This window comes from Populus alba, chromosome 3 (genome assembly GCF_005239225.2).
Source record: "Populus alba chromosome 3, ASM523922v2, whole genome shotgun sequence".
Lineage (NCBI taxonomy): Eukaryota > Viridiplantae > Streptophyta > Magnoliopsida > Malpighiales > Salicaceae > Populus > Populus alba.
Window position 1 is genome coordinate 9,029,995 of NC_133286.1, and position 19,870 is coordinate 9,049,864.

The 19,870-nt window shown below is 31.1% G+C and overlaps 1 protein-coding gene across 1 annotated transcript; it reads left to right on the plus strand.

Moving 5' to 3' along the window:
- The first annotated feature begins 2,307 nt into the window (after positions 1 to 2,307).
- Positions 2,308 to 8,334, plus strand: LOC118037967 (peroxisome biogenesis protein 2). The gene is made up of 8 exons (XM_035044161.2): positions 2,308 to 2,729; positions 3,167 to 3,280; positions 3,385 to 3,538; positions 4,785 to 4,921; positions 5,059 to 5,159; positions 5,543 to 5,660; positions 7,380 to 7,546; positions 7,987 to 8,334. The coding sequence occupies exons 1-8, from the start codon at positions 2,628 to 2,630 to the stop codon at positions 8,114 to 8,116; spliced, it is 1,023 nt and encodes a 340-aa protein (XP_034900052.1). The 5' UTR covers positions 2,308 to 2,627; the 3' UTR covers positions 8,117 to 8,334.
- Positions 8,335 to 19,870: the final 11,536 nt, after the last annotated feature.

Here is a 19,870-nt window from a genome sequence, read left to right on the forward strand (position 1 = left end):
CCCCTTCCCCTAAATAATTGTCCTTGGCGAAGCCTACCTCCTCCTCTTTTAGAAAGAGGTGGCTTACTTGCAAAACATTCAAGCTCCTTTCTCTTCCCCAAATTTATTTGACCCCGTCTCCTAAAAAAAGCTCCTCCTCTCTTATCACATTGACCCCACATAAATTCTTTATTTATACATTTCCCCCACATGTTTGCTTTATTTATATTTTACCCCACTAAACTCTTTCTTTCTAGTAATTTAATTTTATACCATTTTTTCTCATTCAATTTCATCCTTTTGTTTTAATTAGAGTTTTCTTTGGACTTAAATCGTTTGTTTCCGGGTAAATTTCATTTTTTTTGATTCTATCATACACATTTTTATTTCACTTTCATTGAATTATATGACATACATATTTTTATTTCAACCTCTCCAATTTGTCATCTTCCCAACAAAATAAATATTTATTCCACTCATTTAGTATAATATTGTTCTTACTACTTGCTTAAATTCTATTTAGGGGTTTATATTTTTTTTTCTATAAAAAAAAGGATGCTCTAGTGCCGCAGGTGTGTTTTAAAGAAGAAGAAGAAAAAAAAATCATAACTTGGGTTATAGACTTGACTAAGTCAAATAAGTTAGTTTTATTTTAATTAGATAATAAAAAGGAGGCAGCAACAACATATAGACTAAATAAAAAAAAAGTTCTACAATAACCCGAGAAAAAAAATATTTTTTTAAAAAAGGAAAAAACAATGAAACTCAATTCTTAGCGGATTAAATACGGAACAATAAAATAGGGTGAAAAGGACAAAAAAAGCTAGTCTGATTTAACTCGAGCTGACATGACAAAACATATAACTTAGATTATAAAGGTCGAGGCAATTTGAGAGACCCAATTCATGAGATGGAAAGCCAATATTTTTTAAAAAATCAATGTCAAATAATGAGATCAAAAAGAAAAAAAAGAAAAAAATATTAATTGGTGCTAGTTTCTTAAATTAGAAGCACCCTATATGGAAAAACAACGGGACTCAATTCCCAACCAATTATATGTTGAAGGAGAAAATTAGAAGAAAAAAAAATATCCAATCACACAAAAAGAATAAAAAAATAGCAATTAAAAAGATTAGTGATCAAAATTAAACAAAAATAAACTAGAGGACAACTAAGATTTTTTTTATATCGGGATTGAAAAAAAATCAAAGGAATCAGGACTATACTAAAAAAAATAACACATGAAAAATTGAGATTAATTAAATAAAAATAAAAACTTCACAAAAGGGTCAAGGACAAAAATTAAAAACCAAAAAATTAAGAAAAAAATTCTGAAGACAAAACAAATTGAGGGGCAACTTTTAAAATTTGGAGGGTTAGATGACAAAATAGAGGTCCATTCAAGACAAGTCGATCAAGGATGGATGGGTTGCTGAGACACTTCAAAAACTTACATGAAAGCCATTGTTTGGCCGCACACCACCCATTGGTGCGACCATCCTTTATGAGTTGATGCGTGCAACGCAAGCTTCAACCATTTTTTTTTTATATATATAATATTTATATAAAAACAAAGAACAAATTTGCTCCTCAACCTAATCAACAATAATAAAAAAAACCAAGGTGATATAATTATCATTGGCTGTGCGCACCTCTAAAAAATATGGATTATTCTTTACACATTGATGCATACAATGCACGCTCCAACTATTTTTTAAAATATTTATTATATAGGGCAAAGTACAAATTTGTCTTTCAACCTAATCAACAATGAGAAAAAAAAAAAAAAAAAAATGTGATAGGATAAAAATATCAATGATGAAAGGGCATAACATATAATGAAAACTGCACATTAAAAATTTAAAACCCAAAGCTGACCTCATACGCATGCATAAACTTTTTTTGGTTAAAAAATAAAATAAAGAATCATATTACCACTGATGTAAAAATTTATTTGTCGAAAGTAAAATTATAATTTTACTATTACAAATTTACCATGCCCTTTGATTTGGAATTACAGTAAATAACACACCCTTTTATTTTAATATATTTTGTTAGAATATAGAGAAATTCTGGAGAACATAATCAATTAAAGAGACAAATAAATTAATTGAAGATCTCAATCAAAATAAATTAAAATAAATTAATTTTTTCTTACTATAATTAATTTAATTTGTTTTTTTTTCTTCTATTGTATGCTCTATATAAACAATTATATTTCCATCAAATCAATATAATCGTACTATATTTTTGTTATCATTTTAGATCCCCCTAGAATCTGGAAAAACTAGATTCACATGTTTCTGACAAAGCATTAATAAGACCACAGCACCCTTGTAATCCCTCATTAATAACTGCCACTACTTTCCCACATCTCTGTTTCTTGTTGAACTTGTGTAAGAAAAACAGAAACAGAGTTGGTGTGGTGTATGCCTGCAGACAGCAACTTGCCCATCTCTTTGGTTATAGCTGTTTCCCAAAGTGCACAGCTTTAATACAATACCATCATCCATACTCGCTCCCTCGCTCAAAGCTTCAATTTTTGAAGCAATCAGGAAGAGCAGAAACCCTAGCAACCCATCATCACCATCACCATCACCATCACCATCTACTTCTTCATACAAAAAAAATTAATTAATAAATAAATAATGGCTGCTCTTAATCTTCGACAACCACCACCGGAGGATGAATGGGTTCACACTTATCTAAAATTGCTTCCTCAATGGAAACCTCTTGCTCTTTCTCAACAGGTACCTTCCTCTTAATAATAATTACGTCCTTTTTTTTTTTTCCCATTCATTTCTCTTGTTTCTTGGAGTTCCATGCAGAATTCAAGTTTTATTAATCTAGTTTTTGTTGCAAGATGAAGAATATGAATCTTTCTTTCCTTCCTTTTGTTAATATATTTTGCCTTTTGGGTTCTAAATATTGTGAATTTTCAGTTGTCAAGACGTAAGTTTGCTATAACTAAATTCAAATTTAGAACATTTCTCAATTTCTTATAAGAAGTTCATCCTGGGAATCACGATAAGGGGTATTTCTGTGTCCCAATGTAAATTATAGAGTGCAAGTTTGAATTTTTCCATCTGGGTTCAGTTCACTGAAGATTTTGGGCTACTTCAGTGCATGAGTGATTGCCGTTTATATCATTTTTATTTTATTTCTGATGTTTTAATTTCCTTGGCAGTCAATGATACCGATTTCAATATCTAGAGTTAATCAATTTGATGCTGCGAGATTGGACATTGAAATGTCAGCTATGTTAAAGGAACAATTGGTTAAGGTCTTTTCTCTAATGAAGGTATGGTCTTTGGTTTTAATTTGCGAAGCTGATTTTAGTGAACATGTTGATATTATGCTGCTGGTGTCAATCTTTAATTTGATTCTTCCCTTTATTGGGATTAGCCAGGGATGTTATTTCAATATGAGCCGGAACTTGATGCTTTCCTTGAGTTTCTCATTTGGAGGTTCTCTATCTGGGTAGATAAGCCTACTCCAGGAAATGCTCTCATGGACCTGAGGTACAGAGATGAACGTGCAATGGAATCAAGAGGAAAAGGTAGGCAGGTCTGCGCATTACTGTAATGCTTATGGTGTTGATTTAAGAGAGTAGCTCAGTATTAGGTGATTGTTTGACTGATAGATTGTCCTCAATGGCTATGTTGCTTATGCAGATTTAGAAATGAAATACATGCCTTCTTTACAAATTTTGATTACATATCTAGATAGTGTTTGGGAATTTAGGAGGGATGGATTGGAAGGGATGGGATTAAGGGAGGGGAGGGGAAGGGAAGGGAAGGGAAATTAATTACCCTTATATTTTTTTGGATTCCAAAGTGGGAATGTAAATTAATTTTCTCCTGTTTGTTTAATGGATGGTAGGGAAATGCATTAGTTACAAGTTTACGCGGCTCCTTTTAGGGTGGAAGGGTGAGATTGTTTTTTTTTATTAAGTAATGAGGTTATAACAGGGAGTTAAGAAAGCAATTCCTTTCCTTTCCATTGACCACAAAATTTGGGGCAGACATTTTAATTAGAATGAGGGGTTAATTCCTGGCCTAGGTTCCTCTTCTCCTCCTATTAAATTAAAGCAGAACAAGTAGAAAACTCCTGCCCCAGTTTTTTCCCTACATTTCCATCCACTTCTTTCCGAAACTAATTTTAAGTGATGATTGTATAAATTTTCTAAATTCTGTGATGCACTTCTAGTTGATTATTAAATTAAAGATGTGGCTTGCTTCTTGGATTTCACTATTTGCACTCAGTCATTATAAATTGAACTTCAATTAAAACAGAATTTCCCTGGCTTTATATATATTTTGATGGTTCTCCTTTCTTGTTGAACCGGAATACATATTCAAATATATCTAACTTTCACTTTGAGTACTGCTGGTTTTGTAAATGCTCTTCTGGAAAATGAAATGGATGGACATGACTGCTATGTCTATTTTTCTCCTGTAGAACTGTTAAATAAATTTTAACATTTTTTTACATGTTCTTTATAAAACGTGATTCCCTTTTCTGAGGATCTTGTGGGAATTGAAGAAGTGTGTGATCTGTTTTCCCCTTTGAAATGATATTCCATGCATTTTCACAAATGGATCTGTTCTTTTATATATATATATATATATATATCTCACTGAACTTTCATATCTGACATGCAAAGGTGCGAAAGGCCCAAGAGACGTGTTTTAAATTCTAGCTGAGGAAGGCTCATATGAAGTTCCCTGATAATTCTTCATGTCAGCATTACTTCACCCTCTTTAATATTCTAACTTCCACTTGGTGTGTTTTTTTGCTTATAGTTAGAACAGGTTTGGAAGGACCTGGACTGACCATTGCACAGAAAATTTGGTATTGCATTGCCACTGTTGGTTGTCAGTACACCTGGGCTCGCTTACAGTCATTCTCTGCTTTTCGTAGATGGGGTGATTCTGAACAGGTACAACTATCATTAGTGTTGGGTTTTTTTTTTTTTTTTTTTTTTTTTTTTTTTTTATAAAAAAAAATCTTCTAAAGAACAATTCTCTGAAATGGCAGTGAATATCAAAAAGTACTTATTCTTTGTGTATTTTTCAGAGGCCACTGGCAAGGCGTGCATGGATTTTGATACAACGTGTCGAGGGACTTTATAAAGCTGCTTCATTTGGCAACCTACTAATATTTCTTTACACAGGACGGTATGTTGTATATTGTTGTTTCTTGAATATTAATTTCCATTAGCATTAGTAGCATGAAGTGAGGCTGTGGTATGTTGTATATTGTAGTTTCTTGAATATTAATTTCCATTAGCATTAGTAGTATGAAATGAAGCTGTGCATGTAAATGTAAATTCTCTTTGTAAGAGAGGAAACACACACAACTATTTGGGGAAATGCATATTCAGTTATTATTTGCTTGTTTAATTACAATATCTGCTCTTTTCCTGTCAGCCTAATATGATGATCAAATGGATTGATTACTATCACGAGATATCATGATGGGAGAATCCATTAAGATTATTCACTTATATCACATAATTGGATTTGATGATTCTTTAAATTTATGTCTTGTTTTAATGCAGATTTAGAAACCTCATTGAAAGAGTCTTGCAAGCAAGGCTTGTCTATGGAAGCCCTAATATGAACCGAGCAGTTAGCTTTGAGTACATGAATCGCCAGTTAGTGTGGAATGAATTTTCGGTAACTAATTTTTCTTTAGCATGTTATGTCCTTTTTAGATCAGTATCTTTCTCCCACCTTTGGATGATCTCTTGTTTCTTTTGTTATGATATTTTAGATCAGTGTCTTTCTCCCACTTTGGATGATCTCTTCTTGCTGTTGTTATGATATGATATGTTTTGTCTTTCCTTAGTGTTTGATTTCTTTAATTATTAATATCCAATAACACAAAGGGCAAGGAAATAGTGTGGGTTTTTTCAAGCGTTGTATGAAGTGTCTTTTTCTTGCACTTCTCAAGTGCTGTATTAGTCTGTGATGCAATGTTAGTTTGGTCCATAACTATCCCTCCTTAACTACTCACATTTGGGTTTCTTTCATTGAAGTTGGATCCCCAGGAAATTTTGCATGCGAAGTTATCGGTTATAACTTTTTGAACCTGTTAATATTTTTAACTAGGTTTTAGTAAGTTACTTTTCAACTGGATATTATAGGGACCAAAGTCGAACTCCATGAGTTCACATATGGTGACCAGGATGAGGCTTGTTTGTAGATGGATCAAGGAGGAAAGAGTAAAGGTTAAAAGAATAAATGATTAAGATTTATTACAAGCTCTATTTGGAGTTTCCAAAAGGATGGCCCATTACCTAGAAACTTTTGCACCTTTTGTACCATTATTAATTTTTGGATTGTGTTCATGCAAACATAATTAAACATGATTATTTTGTATCCCTCACAAAAAAGGATAACAGTTGGTCAGGGTTATGTCTCATAGTGAACAAACACTAGTCTAGCAATTATAGGCTCACAATTTATTGGAAGCCACAGTTTTCAACAAGGTAACTATTGATTGTACTTCTTGTCTTTGCGTTGGAATCAATGAGCGATCATGATAAATTGGTTGAACACATCCCTTATTGTATGTTCATGAAGACAATGTAGACAATATATTGGGTAAGCTATATTCCAACCTTTGTAGATTCTGCAATGCTCTACTTCAACCCAGTTTAAAATTTCCCAATGTCAACCTTAGAGTTTCAAAAGAGTTTCCATATGCCCCTTTAGCATTAAATAACTAATGGAAACTAGTGGCAGGACTTCCTTTTGAATTCTTTGTTAAGTATTTTTGGACTTTCAAGGGTTTTGTGGAATACTATCACATTTATGATGTTATGGGAGTAAAAATTAAGAGAAAAATAAGAAAAGAATGACAGCAAAAAACTAGAAAAGGTAAGCATTCCATGAGATGCTGTTAGCTATTCAACAGCTAAGGGCCAAATTAGAACTTTTTTGGAACTGTAGAGTTAACAGTGAAATTTGATCTATATGGCTGGAGTGGATGGCTAAATCTACAGGGGTAAAAACAGTTTACCCCAGTATGATCAATAAATCTGCGTTCTGTGTGAGTGACCAACTTCAAGATGTATCCTTTATTCGTGTTTTACTCAGTGTACTTTTCTTTGTTTCTTTGAAGTGACATTGTTATGCTGTCTCAATTCTCATTGGTAGTTGTGTTAATAGAGCATACTATCTTAGTTATGTGAATTAACAGTTAGTGAGAATGCTGTTTCATTCCCAAAAAGATCGTATTTCCGAAGCAGAACCTTATTAAACAGATGAACATTGTTACTAGACATGATTGGAGTTGTCTCTTTTAGCTGCTGTTTGAATTGCCAAAGTTTATGTACCAGCCATGATACCATCTGCGCTGATAAATGTGGTCCTTCTTTGGCTTATCTGCAGGAGATGTTGCTGCTGCTACTACCTCTTCTTAACTCCTCGTCTGTTAAAAAATTTCTTAGCCCATTTTCAAAGGATAAATCTTCAAGCTCCAAAGTAGATGATGATACTTGTCCAATTTGCCAGGCAATTCCAACAATTCCATTTCTTTCTCTTCCCTGTCAGCACAGGTATACAACTGCTTTCTCCTTTGCTTTGATTAAATCAACTTTTAAGAACCACTTTTGTCGTACGGGCTAGGGCTTAAACAATGTAGATCATTTTCCACCAAATTTTTTTACACACTGCATGAGAAAAGCCTAGGGCATAATTATGATTTCCCCATCCTTGTAAGCCTACTGGCTTTGGTCACAAATACTGCAAATTTCCAAAATCCTTAGCATTGCCCTTCTCTGGGCATGCTTGGCTCAAATTTTGTTGTACCACACAGGCCAAGTCTACTTTCTGATTTATTTCTCTCCTTAACACATATCACCACAATCAGATGTTTGGATATGATATTTTTTGCTAACTTAATCAGTTTTGAAGTACCTTTTCCAGCATGGCTGAATTTCCAGAATGTGTTTCTCTACCCCCTCCCCTAAAATCTGATTATTTTTCCTGCTGGTAGGTACTGCTACTACTGCCTTAGAACACGATGTGCTGCAGCTCCATCATTCCGCTGTACCAGATGTGGCGAGCCAGTGGTTGCTATGCAGCGCCATGGCGGTTTAGCCAGTAATACACATCCGAACCAATGATTACTGTAGGGTGGTAGGATGGAATGGTAGGGTACTGTATAAAATATGCCAAGAAATAGGCATACAATATAATCAAGTGATCACGTTTTCTCTGTAGAAGTATTTATCCCCCTAATCAAGTTGGGGTATCATTCTTTGCCATCTCTATGTGACCGTGAATATTCTTTTCAACGATACCATCAATTCTTCAAAAACAAGGATTAAAATTTCTTTCTTGATTAACGGTTTTAAGTGAAGTTCTCTTTTCTGGGCCTCTGGGTGCCGTGGAGTCCTGTAAGCAATTGCAATGCTTCCTACGTTGATATAAAAACAAAAGAGTTTAATCAATGGGTGTAACACCCTGTAAAGTCAGCCATTTGAGGGCTCGTTATATATCCCAACCATGGTTTATGAATGGAAGGGTGTGCACGATGTGATGTTACTTGTACCTTGTCCAAGGCAGAGACAAGTTTTGGGAGGAGGAGGAAATGCAGGGTGGGCTGGCCTGAAATAGCATTTTGGGTGGCTTCTTTCTGAAAGCTAAATGACCGGTCAGTTGCGGTACAATTTTTGTTGAATTTAAACCGTGGTACTTATTGAAATTTTTATACAGTTTTAAATTAATTTATTTTGATATTTTTAGATTATTTTAGTGTGATGATATTAAATATATATTTTAAAAAATATATTATTTTAATTTATTTTTAAATAACTTTATCGTAATCTCAAACATGTGTTATATTGTTTCCAAGTTCATTTCATATTGCTCTGTGTTAAAAAAAACATAAAAAAAATATGCTTTTTAACATATACTAGAATGATGTCCAGGCTTCGCCATGAGCCAGGTCAAACTTGTCTTCACATAAAAAAAATAATGTTTGATAATAATTAGAGTCAACTTGAATTAACTTGAATAATCTGCTATATAGAATATGAAATTGGGATAACCTAAAAATAAAAAAATAATAAAGCTTAACAAATAATAAAACTCAAGGTCCAATAATCCAATATTGAATGATAAAATTGAAAAAAAAAATTTCAAAAAAAAAAATTGAAGAAAAAACGTTACGTCAACCTGGCTTAACTTAACTAACTCACCACTTATGATATGAGATTGAGATTAAAAAAATCCAAGTCAACTCGGTTTAACTCAACTAATCAGCTACCCAGGATATGAGATCAGAATAACTTCACATAAAAGAAAGTGAACAAATCATGTAGCTTAAGACCCAATAATCCAAATATTAAATGATAAAATTAAGAGAAAAAAACAAAATTTAAAAAAAAAATGTAGAAGAAAAAAACTGAGTCAACTTAGGTTAACTTGATTAATCTGCCACTTGTTATATGAGATCAAGATGATTCTTAAAAAAAAAAGGATAGAAAAAAACTAAAGTTAAATAAATAAAAAAGACCGAAGTTAAATAAATAAATAAAATATTGGAAAAAAAAACTAAAGTCAATCTGGGTTAATTTGACAAACCCGCGACTTGGAACATGAGACATGGATAACCCCATATAAAGAAAGGGAAATTTTTTTTTAAAAAAAAAGTATAAAAAAGACCCGAATGAATCTAAGTTAACATGACAAACTCATGACCTGAGATATGAAACCTGAATAACCCAACGAAAAGGAAAGTAAAAAAAAATCACCAAGATCAAGGTCCAATAACCTAAAATGAAAGGATAAAATTGAAAAAATAATCAATTAAAAAAAAGCATAAAAAAATTTGAAGTTAAATCTAGCTAATCTTTAAAATTTATAACTCGAGTCTTGAGATCAGAATTATCTCATAGAAGATAAATAAAAAAAATCACCATGCAAAACCTCTAATTGTACAAAATTTTAAAACAAAACAAATAGAAATTAAAATAATGAGAATCAAATATGACATAAAAAAGTAAAAGAAATCGTACAAAAATTTAAAAATAAATCAAACAACAATCAGAATAATGAGGAATAAATTTAAAATAAAAACAAAATGAAAGAAAATAATGAGGGACCAAAATTAAAATTAAAATAAATTAACAAAAGGATAAAAAAATAGCAATAAAAAGAACAAGAACCAAAATTGGATAAAAAAAATTAAATGATGAGGTGAAATTGAATAAAATAAATAAATCAAGAAAATGATAAAAAACAAAATAGCAATAAAAAAAAGAAGATCAAATTGGATAAAAAAAATTAAATGAAATAAATATCTAGAGATGAAATTAAAAAATAAATAAAGTTAAAAAAGCATCAAAAGCAAAAGAAAGAACAATTAAAAGAATTGTTATTAAAATTGATATAAATATAAAATGGATGACATAATTGATTTTTTGAAGAACTAATACAAAAATCAAGACAATGAGATGAGGGGGGGTACTCGTTGTGAAGAGGACGTCGCGTCTCTTCAAATGTCATTGTGAATAGTGGTATTTCATCACCGGTAGACACAACACATGTCGTTCAAATAACATAAACGCCTCCAACTTGTTGGCACGTGTACTACTTATATTTTTTCATAACCTTATATACATGCAGGGACTAAATTGCTCATCATCTAAATTAGTATTTACAAAAAGAAAAAATGTATTGAAAAGTCTGAAGTGCCCCTAACCATATTTTTCCCTTTAAGGGCAATGTGGTAAATTCACTACACATTAAAATCATGAAATGATTAGAAAACCCTGGACCCAAGTTTTTTTTTCCTTTTTATGTGCATTAAAATCATTGCATTTTGCATCAAATATGTAAAAATATTTCTTTGTTGAAGTTTAAAAAATAAAAAAAGTTTCATGATAAAAAGATTTTTTTACCCTTAAAACCATGTCAATTGATTTTTTTAGCAGGGAAAAAAATGGTAAATGTAATGTAACAATCCATAATAAATTAAGTACGTGTGTACAACAAAAGTCCGATGCATTTTGGTGTTTTTATTTATTTATTTATTTATTTTTTAATAGCAGTTTGAACCGCCATGCTAAATGGATAGCATACAGTCTAATACTTCAATAATTTTTGAGAATTAAGCTGGGAATATATAATATTTTTAGAGCAAATTAGAGTTTGGACATTGGAGGGCTAAATCATGTAAAACACATAAAAATAATTCGATGTTGGCATTTGAAAACCATAAATACCCGAAGCCTTCATTTCCCGGAAAAAAAAAAAAAAAAAAAACCCTTTATTGATCACAAAATGAAACCTTTCACCGCCTAGCTTTCCAGCCAACGTTCCCAGGAAGGTACAGCACTTAAGAAAACTATTTTTGGTTTGGTTTTTGCATCACACTCATTAATTAATTAATTATGAGTCAATCTATGTTTCATCAAAATTTATTTATTTTTATTAAAAAATAAAATTTTTTATATTTTTAAAATTATTTTAATATGCTAATCTCAAAAATAATTTTTTTAAAATATTATTTTAATACATTTTAATATAAATTTTTTTTTAAAAAACAATTACAACTATATTTTTAAATAAAATACATTTTATTTGCCTGTGGTTAATTGACCGATCTTACCCCTTCACTGCTTTTTTTTTTTCCCTAATTATTATTATTGACAAGAAAAGGACAAACGAAAGGATAATCACTTTCATCAAATATCATTTGCGCACAAAAGTCCCCAACAACCATATACATGGGGCCTGAAAGTGAAAATGACGTCGAGAATTTATATATCTTTGGGATACACTAGCAAACAGAAACAATCATGTATGATGTCCATATACCTTCTATCCAATGAATGCCCCTGAAAGAAAAAAACAAGAAGAAATATATACCCATTAATCCTACTTTAAAGGGGGTACGAGAGACACGAAAAGGTAAAATAAAATTTAAATAATCACTAATGGTTAATTTAACAAAAGCTAATTTCCCTTGAAAAAATATTATTTCCTGTAAAAGGGATCGCTGGTCACTAAAATAATACAATGATGACTTTTCTCTTTTTATAAAAAAAATCATTTCACGAATGTTGAATGTTATACAAAAGTACTCTTTAATAATTTATTTTCATCTAGGATTGAATAAATATAATAAAAAAAATCATTGAAAGACTTTCAAAATTGATCAAATCCCAAGCATGTCATGCAATTATCAAGGGGTAATCTTTCTTTTTGAATCCAAAATTTTTCAATCAACCATAAAAGTTGGAGTTCAACTTATTTCTTTTTTTTTTATCAAACAATGTTTTTTTTTTTTTTTCCTTAATAGGTTTTAAGGGAGTGAAATCTTGCTTGAAACCTTATTTGAACCCTTAAATCCCATCTTCACTCTAAGCAAAACTCAATGACAAGAATCTTGCTTAAAATAATATAATTTTGCCCAAAATAGAATCAAATGCTTGTATGTATTAAATAATGATAAATAAAGTTCATTCAAGTCATGATCCCACCCATCATGCCACTTTTTTCTAAGATTAATCTCATGATTTTCCTAATTTATGATGATGAGACTAGGATTTATTAACATGAGCAAATTTGATTTTAAGATGAAAAAAGGTCATCTTTGGTACATTCTTCATAAATGAGATTTATCCCTTACTATCCCTCTTTGAGTCTTAAATATTTCTTGAATGGTAACCCAGACTATGATCATCTTTCACACTAGCGCATGTTTCAAAAGATTTTAGACAATCGATGAAATTTTCCAAGCAAAAAGAAATATAAAGAGAAAATGGGAAAAAAGTGTTACAAAAAAGAGCTAGCAAATAATAAACTAAAAAATGAAAAAGAAAAGAAAAGTAAAAGAGATGAAAAACAAAAGTCTCTCTAAATCAACCCTTATTATGGTGTAAATTGCAAGCTTGAAGACAAAATATCGAGGACAAAGCATAAAATATAATTGGGAGAATCGAGATTGAAATGAGTTATTAAAATGACAAAGTCAAGGTGACAAGCCTAAAATAATCTCCACACAAGATAAGTGATCTTATGTCTGTTAACCTTAAATATCATTTGAGCCTTATTTATAATATTTTTTTTGTAATCATTACATTACATTTTTTTAAAAGCCTTTTCTGATTAAAGAAAATTTAACTTGTATTGTTAAGTTTAAGCCTCTAAATATAAAAGAAAATGTCTCTTAATAAGAAATAATGGGCTCTTTATGAGATCAAATCATAGGTATCAATAAATGTGCAAGAATCAATACCATACAAAGTAATATGCCTTTTACAAGTCAAAACTCTACTTTTAGAATTCAACTTCTTTGTTCCAAAATAGCCTTTCATTTGCTAGATAATTCATCCAAACCATTTATTTTTGAAAAAAAAAAAAAAAAATTAGGATAACCATGCTTTTGTTGTGCAATCTCAACAAACATCGTCTATTTTGTTGTATGACAAACATAAAACCCATCATTTCTTCATAGCACTTGAATGAAATGTTTTAGGTTTTCAACCAAAAAAATCTAAATGTTCAATTGACTAAAAATACTTTCAAATTTACATTTTAATGATTTCATTCTGACTATTAAACTTATATGAGCACAATCATTAAGATTTACGAGTTGGTCTTGAAACAAAAAAATATATCTATTGAAGAAAAGTATTTTATAACAAAATTCTCATTGATTGAATTTGCGAAGTTCTTGGCAAGAATGATTTTAATGGCTACTAGAAAGCTGAATACATCTAGATATGCTAGGGGCAATTCTATTTGAAAGAATCTATGACTTAGACAATGAATGCGTACCTTTTGATGACTTTTGCAAAGATGATCATATTTATATCAATTTAGAGGAAATTCAATTTTAAGAAAATAATCAAATTATGATTTTCTGGACCTCGTCATAAATTATGAGTGATGTCACTTATGTACAACATTATGACAATCATCCTCTTTGGTTGGGATCTCTCTGGTTATGGGGGAAAGAAGAATGAATTCTTGTTTCTTATAAATAAAAATAGGATGAAGTTGCCACCTAGTATTTTTGGTTACTAACTGGTCTCATAGTCTAGATAAGGGGATTGATTGTGTATAGGGATGACGTATCATCCCTAATACATCTTATCTAAGGTAAACTGTATTGTTTGTTTGTCTGATATAAACTAAGGTATTGTTATGTTTTTGAGCTGTTGGTTTATGTAAGGTTTAAAGTCGGTCCACCCTAATAGAGTGGTCTTATTTAACCGTTTTAAAGTCAAAAAGTATTTTTTATATTTTTGATACTGAGAATACTTCTTATGTATAAGTTTGTAATCCTTGGTATTTGAAGAAACAAAATAAATTTTTGGTATTTTTGAAATATAGGCAAAGTTTTCATGGATTTAATAAACTACTTATTAAATCCAAAATACATGCAAAGATAAAAACTATTTTTCTTGAATTTTTGGTATTTTAAAAAAAATGCTAAGTTATGCAGTGGTTATTTTTTTATTATTATTATTTATGCAAAATATTTGTTTTTAGATATTTGGCCATATGCAATCAAGATTTTTTTTTTTTTTTAAAACCCTAAATAGATAAAGAAACAAGTCTTGATAATTTCCATGGAGCCTGTTTGCCAAACAAGCTTTAAGGATTTAAAAATGTATTTTTTATTTGATAAATTTTATTTTTGTCAAATATAGCCTTAATACTTAAAAGCTCAACGCATTTAGCTTGGGCTATACAACACAAACGAAACACACATGCTTATATTATAGCCTACCCCATGCTAAAAAAAACCTCGGCTATAAACTAAAAGAGGCCAACCTGAATTAATAATAATTAAAAGAAATAAAGAAAACAAATCCCTACCTATGAACAAAATAAAGAACCAAAGTTTTGAATTTAATAACTTTTCATAGAATTGATTTAAGTTTTATTAATTACATGCAAAAGTTTATCATAGCTAAATATCTTTCCATACCACTATTTTAACTATGATTTGAAACAACTCTAAAAAAAAAATGTTTCCCTAAAGAAACATATGGAACTAACTTTCTTATGAGCATATTTAAACTAGGAAATAAGCACTAATCAATGATGAAATATCATCGCAAATTGAGACATGTCACTAAACACTTGAAACTCAACTAGCAGTATAAATAAAATATGGATTCTAGTCACAAAACTCAGAGTTACCGGAGGCTTACATGGTTATTAACTTCAGAGCCCATAAAATTAGTCGAGGTGTGCGCGAGCTGGCCCGAACACCCACATTAATAAAAAAAAAATATATGGATTCCAAGCATGTGAGATTAGTCTTGGTGTGTGCAAGTTGGTCCAGACACTCACATTAATAATAATAATAATAAAAAAAGTTCTAACACAAATTCCAAATTTCAATCACTGTCAAACATCACTATAAAAAACTTGAATTATCATTAATAATAAAGGTTTTTCAGGCATTTAAATTTATACAATGCAAGTTATTCATGCATCAAAGCAACAACCGAGTGATTACTTAAGACAAGTTAATGACATGCTAGTATGGACTACGTCAAGCAAATAGTTATGAAGTTGAAAAATTGGAACCTGCTGGAAGTAATGGAGCCGAACATGTGCATGCCGAGAATCAATTCTAATAATAGCGGTGTGAGTTAGATACATGTGTAGGGATAAAGTTTTTTTATGGCACAACACTGCATGAGCTTATGATGCTGAGAGGCACATAACATTGTGGATCAACTATTTCTCATCTTCTTCTTCTTGTTAATGTTGTCCAAAATATAAGTATATACCACCACCACCACCACCTTCATAGAGATATCAAGATAGGACACATGTACTATAAAATCTAGAATAGAGAAAGAGTAGTTATTGCTGATGACTTGAACGAAGAAAAAAATTTGCTGCTGCTATGAGGGGCTGCTTACTGTGCTGAAAAGAATATCTTCTGAAGGCTACAGGTATGTGAGAGCTGCTGAGGAGAGCTAAAGAAGATTTTTGCTGCTTATGGTGGAGGATGAAATTTACAGTGGTAGCTTAGTTACAGCTTGTTGTGGAGGATGAAGTGTTGTGGTTGAAACTGGTGGACTGCTACTGGATTGGATGGTTGTTAAAAGGAGGAGCTCACGGGTGAATCAACTAACAAATGTTGTCCTTGGTTGACACAGGAGCTGTAGATATCGTGTCGCTGTTTTTGGCTAAAGTAGGAACAGTTGATATTGGAGATTTATGTTGTTGTTCATGACCTTTGAAGTTGGAGAACAAGGAAGTTGCCGATGGTGCCACTTATGGGGGTTGATGGTTGGTGGTGTGTTATAAAAGGAATTAATTCTTTTGGAAGTTTTTTGTTTTTTTAGGGAGAGAGGGTCACGGTTTTATTGTCTGCTCTAACTAATTCTTCTCTTTTATTTTTCTAATGCTCCCTAAACTTCTCTCTCTTTTTTTTTTTTTTTTTCCTTTTTTGTGGTAACCACTTATTTATAAGAAAAACAAGCTTGTTGTTTTCCTTCTAATTGCTTGATCACCTAACAACTAAAAAACCTTTGGTCCTTTAATTTTCTTTTTTATACTTCTGGTCCTTAATTCCAAATATTTTTTATTTTGATTTTTCTTACTGTTTTTGTATTTTGATATTTTTGAAAAAAGACAATGTTAATATCGATTCAATAAAATTGATCAATGATTTTGAAATGAGCGCATTAAAACTGAACGTATCAAAAGTAAATTTTTAAAATTTTAATTCTTCTGAAAAGACACTAAAAATTCAAAAAATGACATAAATACATCAAATATATTTATTTTTGGATTGTTTGCTATTTTTTTTTCAAAAAGTAAGAAAAAAATAGGTAAAAAATTGGGTTATGACAATTTCTCCCCTCTTTACAATGCTTACAATATAAAGTCTTGTAAGAGATTTTAAAAATAAGTTTGTAAATAAAAGAAAAGATATGAAAGTCTTATTTGGGAGAAAATCAAGAGATGGTTATCTTTGTAAATGTTTTAAAACTCAATTTCTTTTTCTTGAAAATCAAAGGTTTTCATTTTGTTAAGAAAATTCATTAAAAGAGAGATCAACTAGAAGAAAAATTGCAATTTTAACCTTTAATAGAGCGGTTGTCTCGAAGATCTAGTCTTTTTTATAGTGACAAACTCCAGGAAAATTTTGGAATTTTGACCTTTAAGAGAGTGGTCATCTTAACGATTTAGTCATTTTAGAGAGTGACAAGCTCGAAGATATAATGAGTACTTGTGTTCGGGCGACTAGCCCATGTTGTGAAAATTATCAAGATTTTTTTACAAATGGTCTTTGTTCGGGTGACCACCTCATGGTTCATGATCAAGTAACTTGCTTGTGATTTCTGATAGGGTGACTTGCCCATGGTGTGAAAAATATCTCGGATTTTTCATGGATAGTCTCTGTTCAGGCGACTAACCAGTGGTTTATATTCGAGTAGCCTGCCCGTGATTGATTTTCTTGGCACTTCTTGATGGTAGGGTTGATGATTGTCCTTTCCTGATTGCTAGGTTTGACTTCTTGATTGCAAGGTTGATATATGTCCTTTCTAATGGTAGGGTTAATTTCTTTGTGCTTCCTGATTGCAGAGTTGACTGTCTTTCTTGATGGCAGGGTTAATTTCTTGGATTTTCTAATGAGAGGGTTGAATATAAGATTCCTGATATAGGGTTAAATGTGAGATTCCTGATGATAGGTTTAAAATGGATTTCACGATGACAATGTTAAAAATTAAGAATCCTAATGATAGAGTTGAATATGGATTTCCTGATAACAGGGTTCAATTAATAGGAAATTATTTTATAATAATTTTCAAATTTGAGATTCCTAATGACAAGGTAAGGACTTAGAATTTCTAATAACAAGGTTTAAAATTGGAGATTCTGATGACATTATTGAAATGTGGAGATTCCAGATGACAGGGTTGAAATGTGGAGATTCCTAATGACATGGTTGAAAATTTTTGGTGTTTCCTTATTGCACTTCTAATGGTAGGGTGAATTTCTCGATGCTTCCTGATTGTAGAGTTGACACCTGTCTTTCCTAATGACGGAGTTAATTTTTTGGATTTCCTAATGAAAGGGTTGAATGTGAGATTCCTGATACAGTGTTAAATGTGAGATTTTTGATGTAGGGCTAAATGTGAGATTTATGATGACAAGTTTATAATGGATTTCTTGATGACAATGTTAAAAATTGAGAATCCTAATGACAAGGTTTAATGTGGATTTCCTAATGACAAGGTTAAATGTGGATTTTTTAATGACATGATTGAATTGGGGATATCTTGATAAAGAGGTCCAATTGAGGATTTTTTTATAACAATTTTCAAATTTGAGATTTCTAATCACAAGGTAAAGATTGAGAATTTCTAGTGACAGGGTTTAAAATTAGAGATCCTGATGACATTATTGAAATGTTGAGATACCTGATGACATGGTTGAATTGTGTAGATTCCTAATGGTATGGCTGAAAATTTTTGGTGTTTGTTGATTGCAAGACATACACTTATCCTTGTTGATGACAAGGTTGGACTTCATTAGGGATTTTTTTTTTCTCGAAAATTTCTACAAAAATATTATGCAATGATTTAGGATTAGATGACATGCACTTTTACCTGATTGAAAATATAGGACCTCATTTCTTGCCATCTCTCTATTGCTTGATGGATGAGGTTTGTAAATTCTGAGATGACTTCCCTTGGTTTTTAAACTCTTTAACTCATATGAGTTTTACTTATGTGGCTAATGTGTTTGATTGCCTCTTTGTCACACAACCTAGACCTTTAGGTAATAAATAAAGCCCTGCTCAGCTAACCATTCTTTGAGAAGTGACAAACTTTCTTAGCCATGGAATTTTCCCCTGGTTGGATTGTGCTCTCCAATTATGGTATTCTTGCACCATTTCCCACTCATTTCTATTTTGAAGAAGAAACAACGCTTTATTATTCATATTTATTTGAAGGAATTTATCAAATAATCTATTGTCAATGACTGTTGCAAATTGCCCTTAACTGATGCATTAATGTGATAACAATTTTCATGTATTTTAGCCATCTTTCAAAAGAATAGACTGGATCTTTAGCCATGAAGATGCCCTTTAAATGCAGCTTTACTCTTAAATACTGCTTGATTTCACTAAGTAGTCTTTTGTCTTTGAGAAAATTCACCTTCATCTGATTTAGATGTGCTTGTTCTTCTAATTATCTTTAAGAAGCACTTATCATTGTCATATGCCATTCACATCTTTGATGAATTTTGGTGAATCATCATTTGATTATTGTTATCGCAATTGCTTCTTTGCCCCCTAACTAAACTAAATATTATTTGTTGTCCCACTTAGGATGGACTGCATTACCCCTTTGACTGCTCAACTATTAAAGAATGATTTAGAAGAAATGTAAATGTTATTTTTGACAAGGACTTTGCAAATTCAGTCATTGACTTCTTTTGTTTAATTAAAAATTAATATCTTGTTTTGAAATCAACTTGCAAATTTTAAGGATCATGTCATTTCAAGTCTAATTATTTCAAAGAAATCATGAGATATAATTTTAAAAGTGTTTATTTGATTTTAACCCGAATACATGTCATTTAAGACTAAGATGCATCTGTCATTCAAGACTAAGATGCATCTTTTATGTGTTTTTGACTGAGAATTGACAAGGTAAAGGTTGAGAAACAACCTCCTATTAGCATTGCATTTTTTGAATTAATGCATGAAACGACGTCTTTTATATATATATATATATCAAAAACTTTTGGTAGTGCATTTTGATTTGGTCCTTGTCTTTTTAAATGTTTTATTTTTTTAAATTTTTTTTAATATTTCTTTAAATTTTATCCCTGATTGCATTTAAAATGGTTCCTCAATATTGGCTTATTTTTCAATTTGG

What these genes read in the sequence shown, in the direction of transcription:
- LOC118037967 (XM_035044161.2), top strand. Translation starts at nt 2,628, where the DNA reads ATGGCTGCTCTTAATCTTCGACAACCACCACCGGAGGATGAATGGGTT. An exon ending in AATGGAATCAAGAGGAAAAG is followed by an intron (nt 3,539 to 4,784) that starts GTAGGCAGGTCT and finishes TTTTGCTTATAG; the next exon opens with TTAGAACAGGTTTGGAAGGA. An exon ending in ATATTTCTTTACACAGGACG is followed by an intron (nt 5,160 to 5,542) that starts GTATGTTGTATA and finishes GTTTTAATGCAG; the next exon opens with ATTTAGAAACCTCATTGAAA.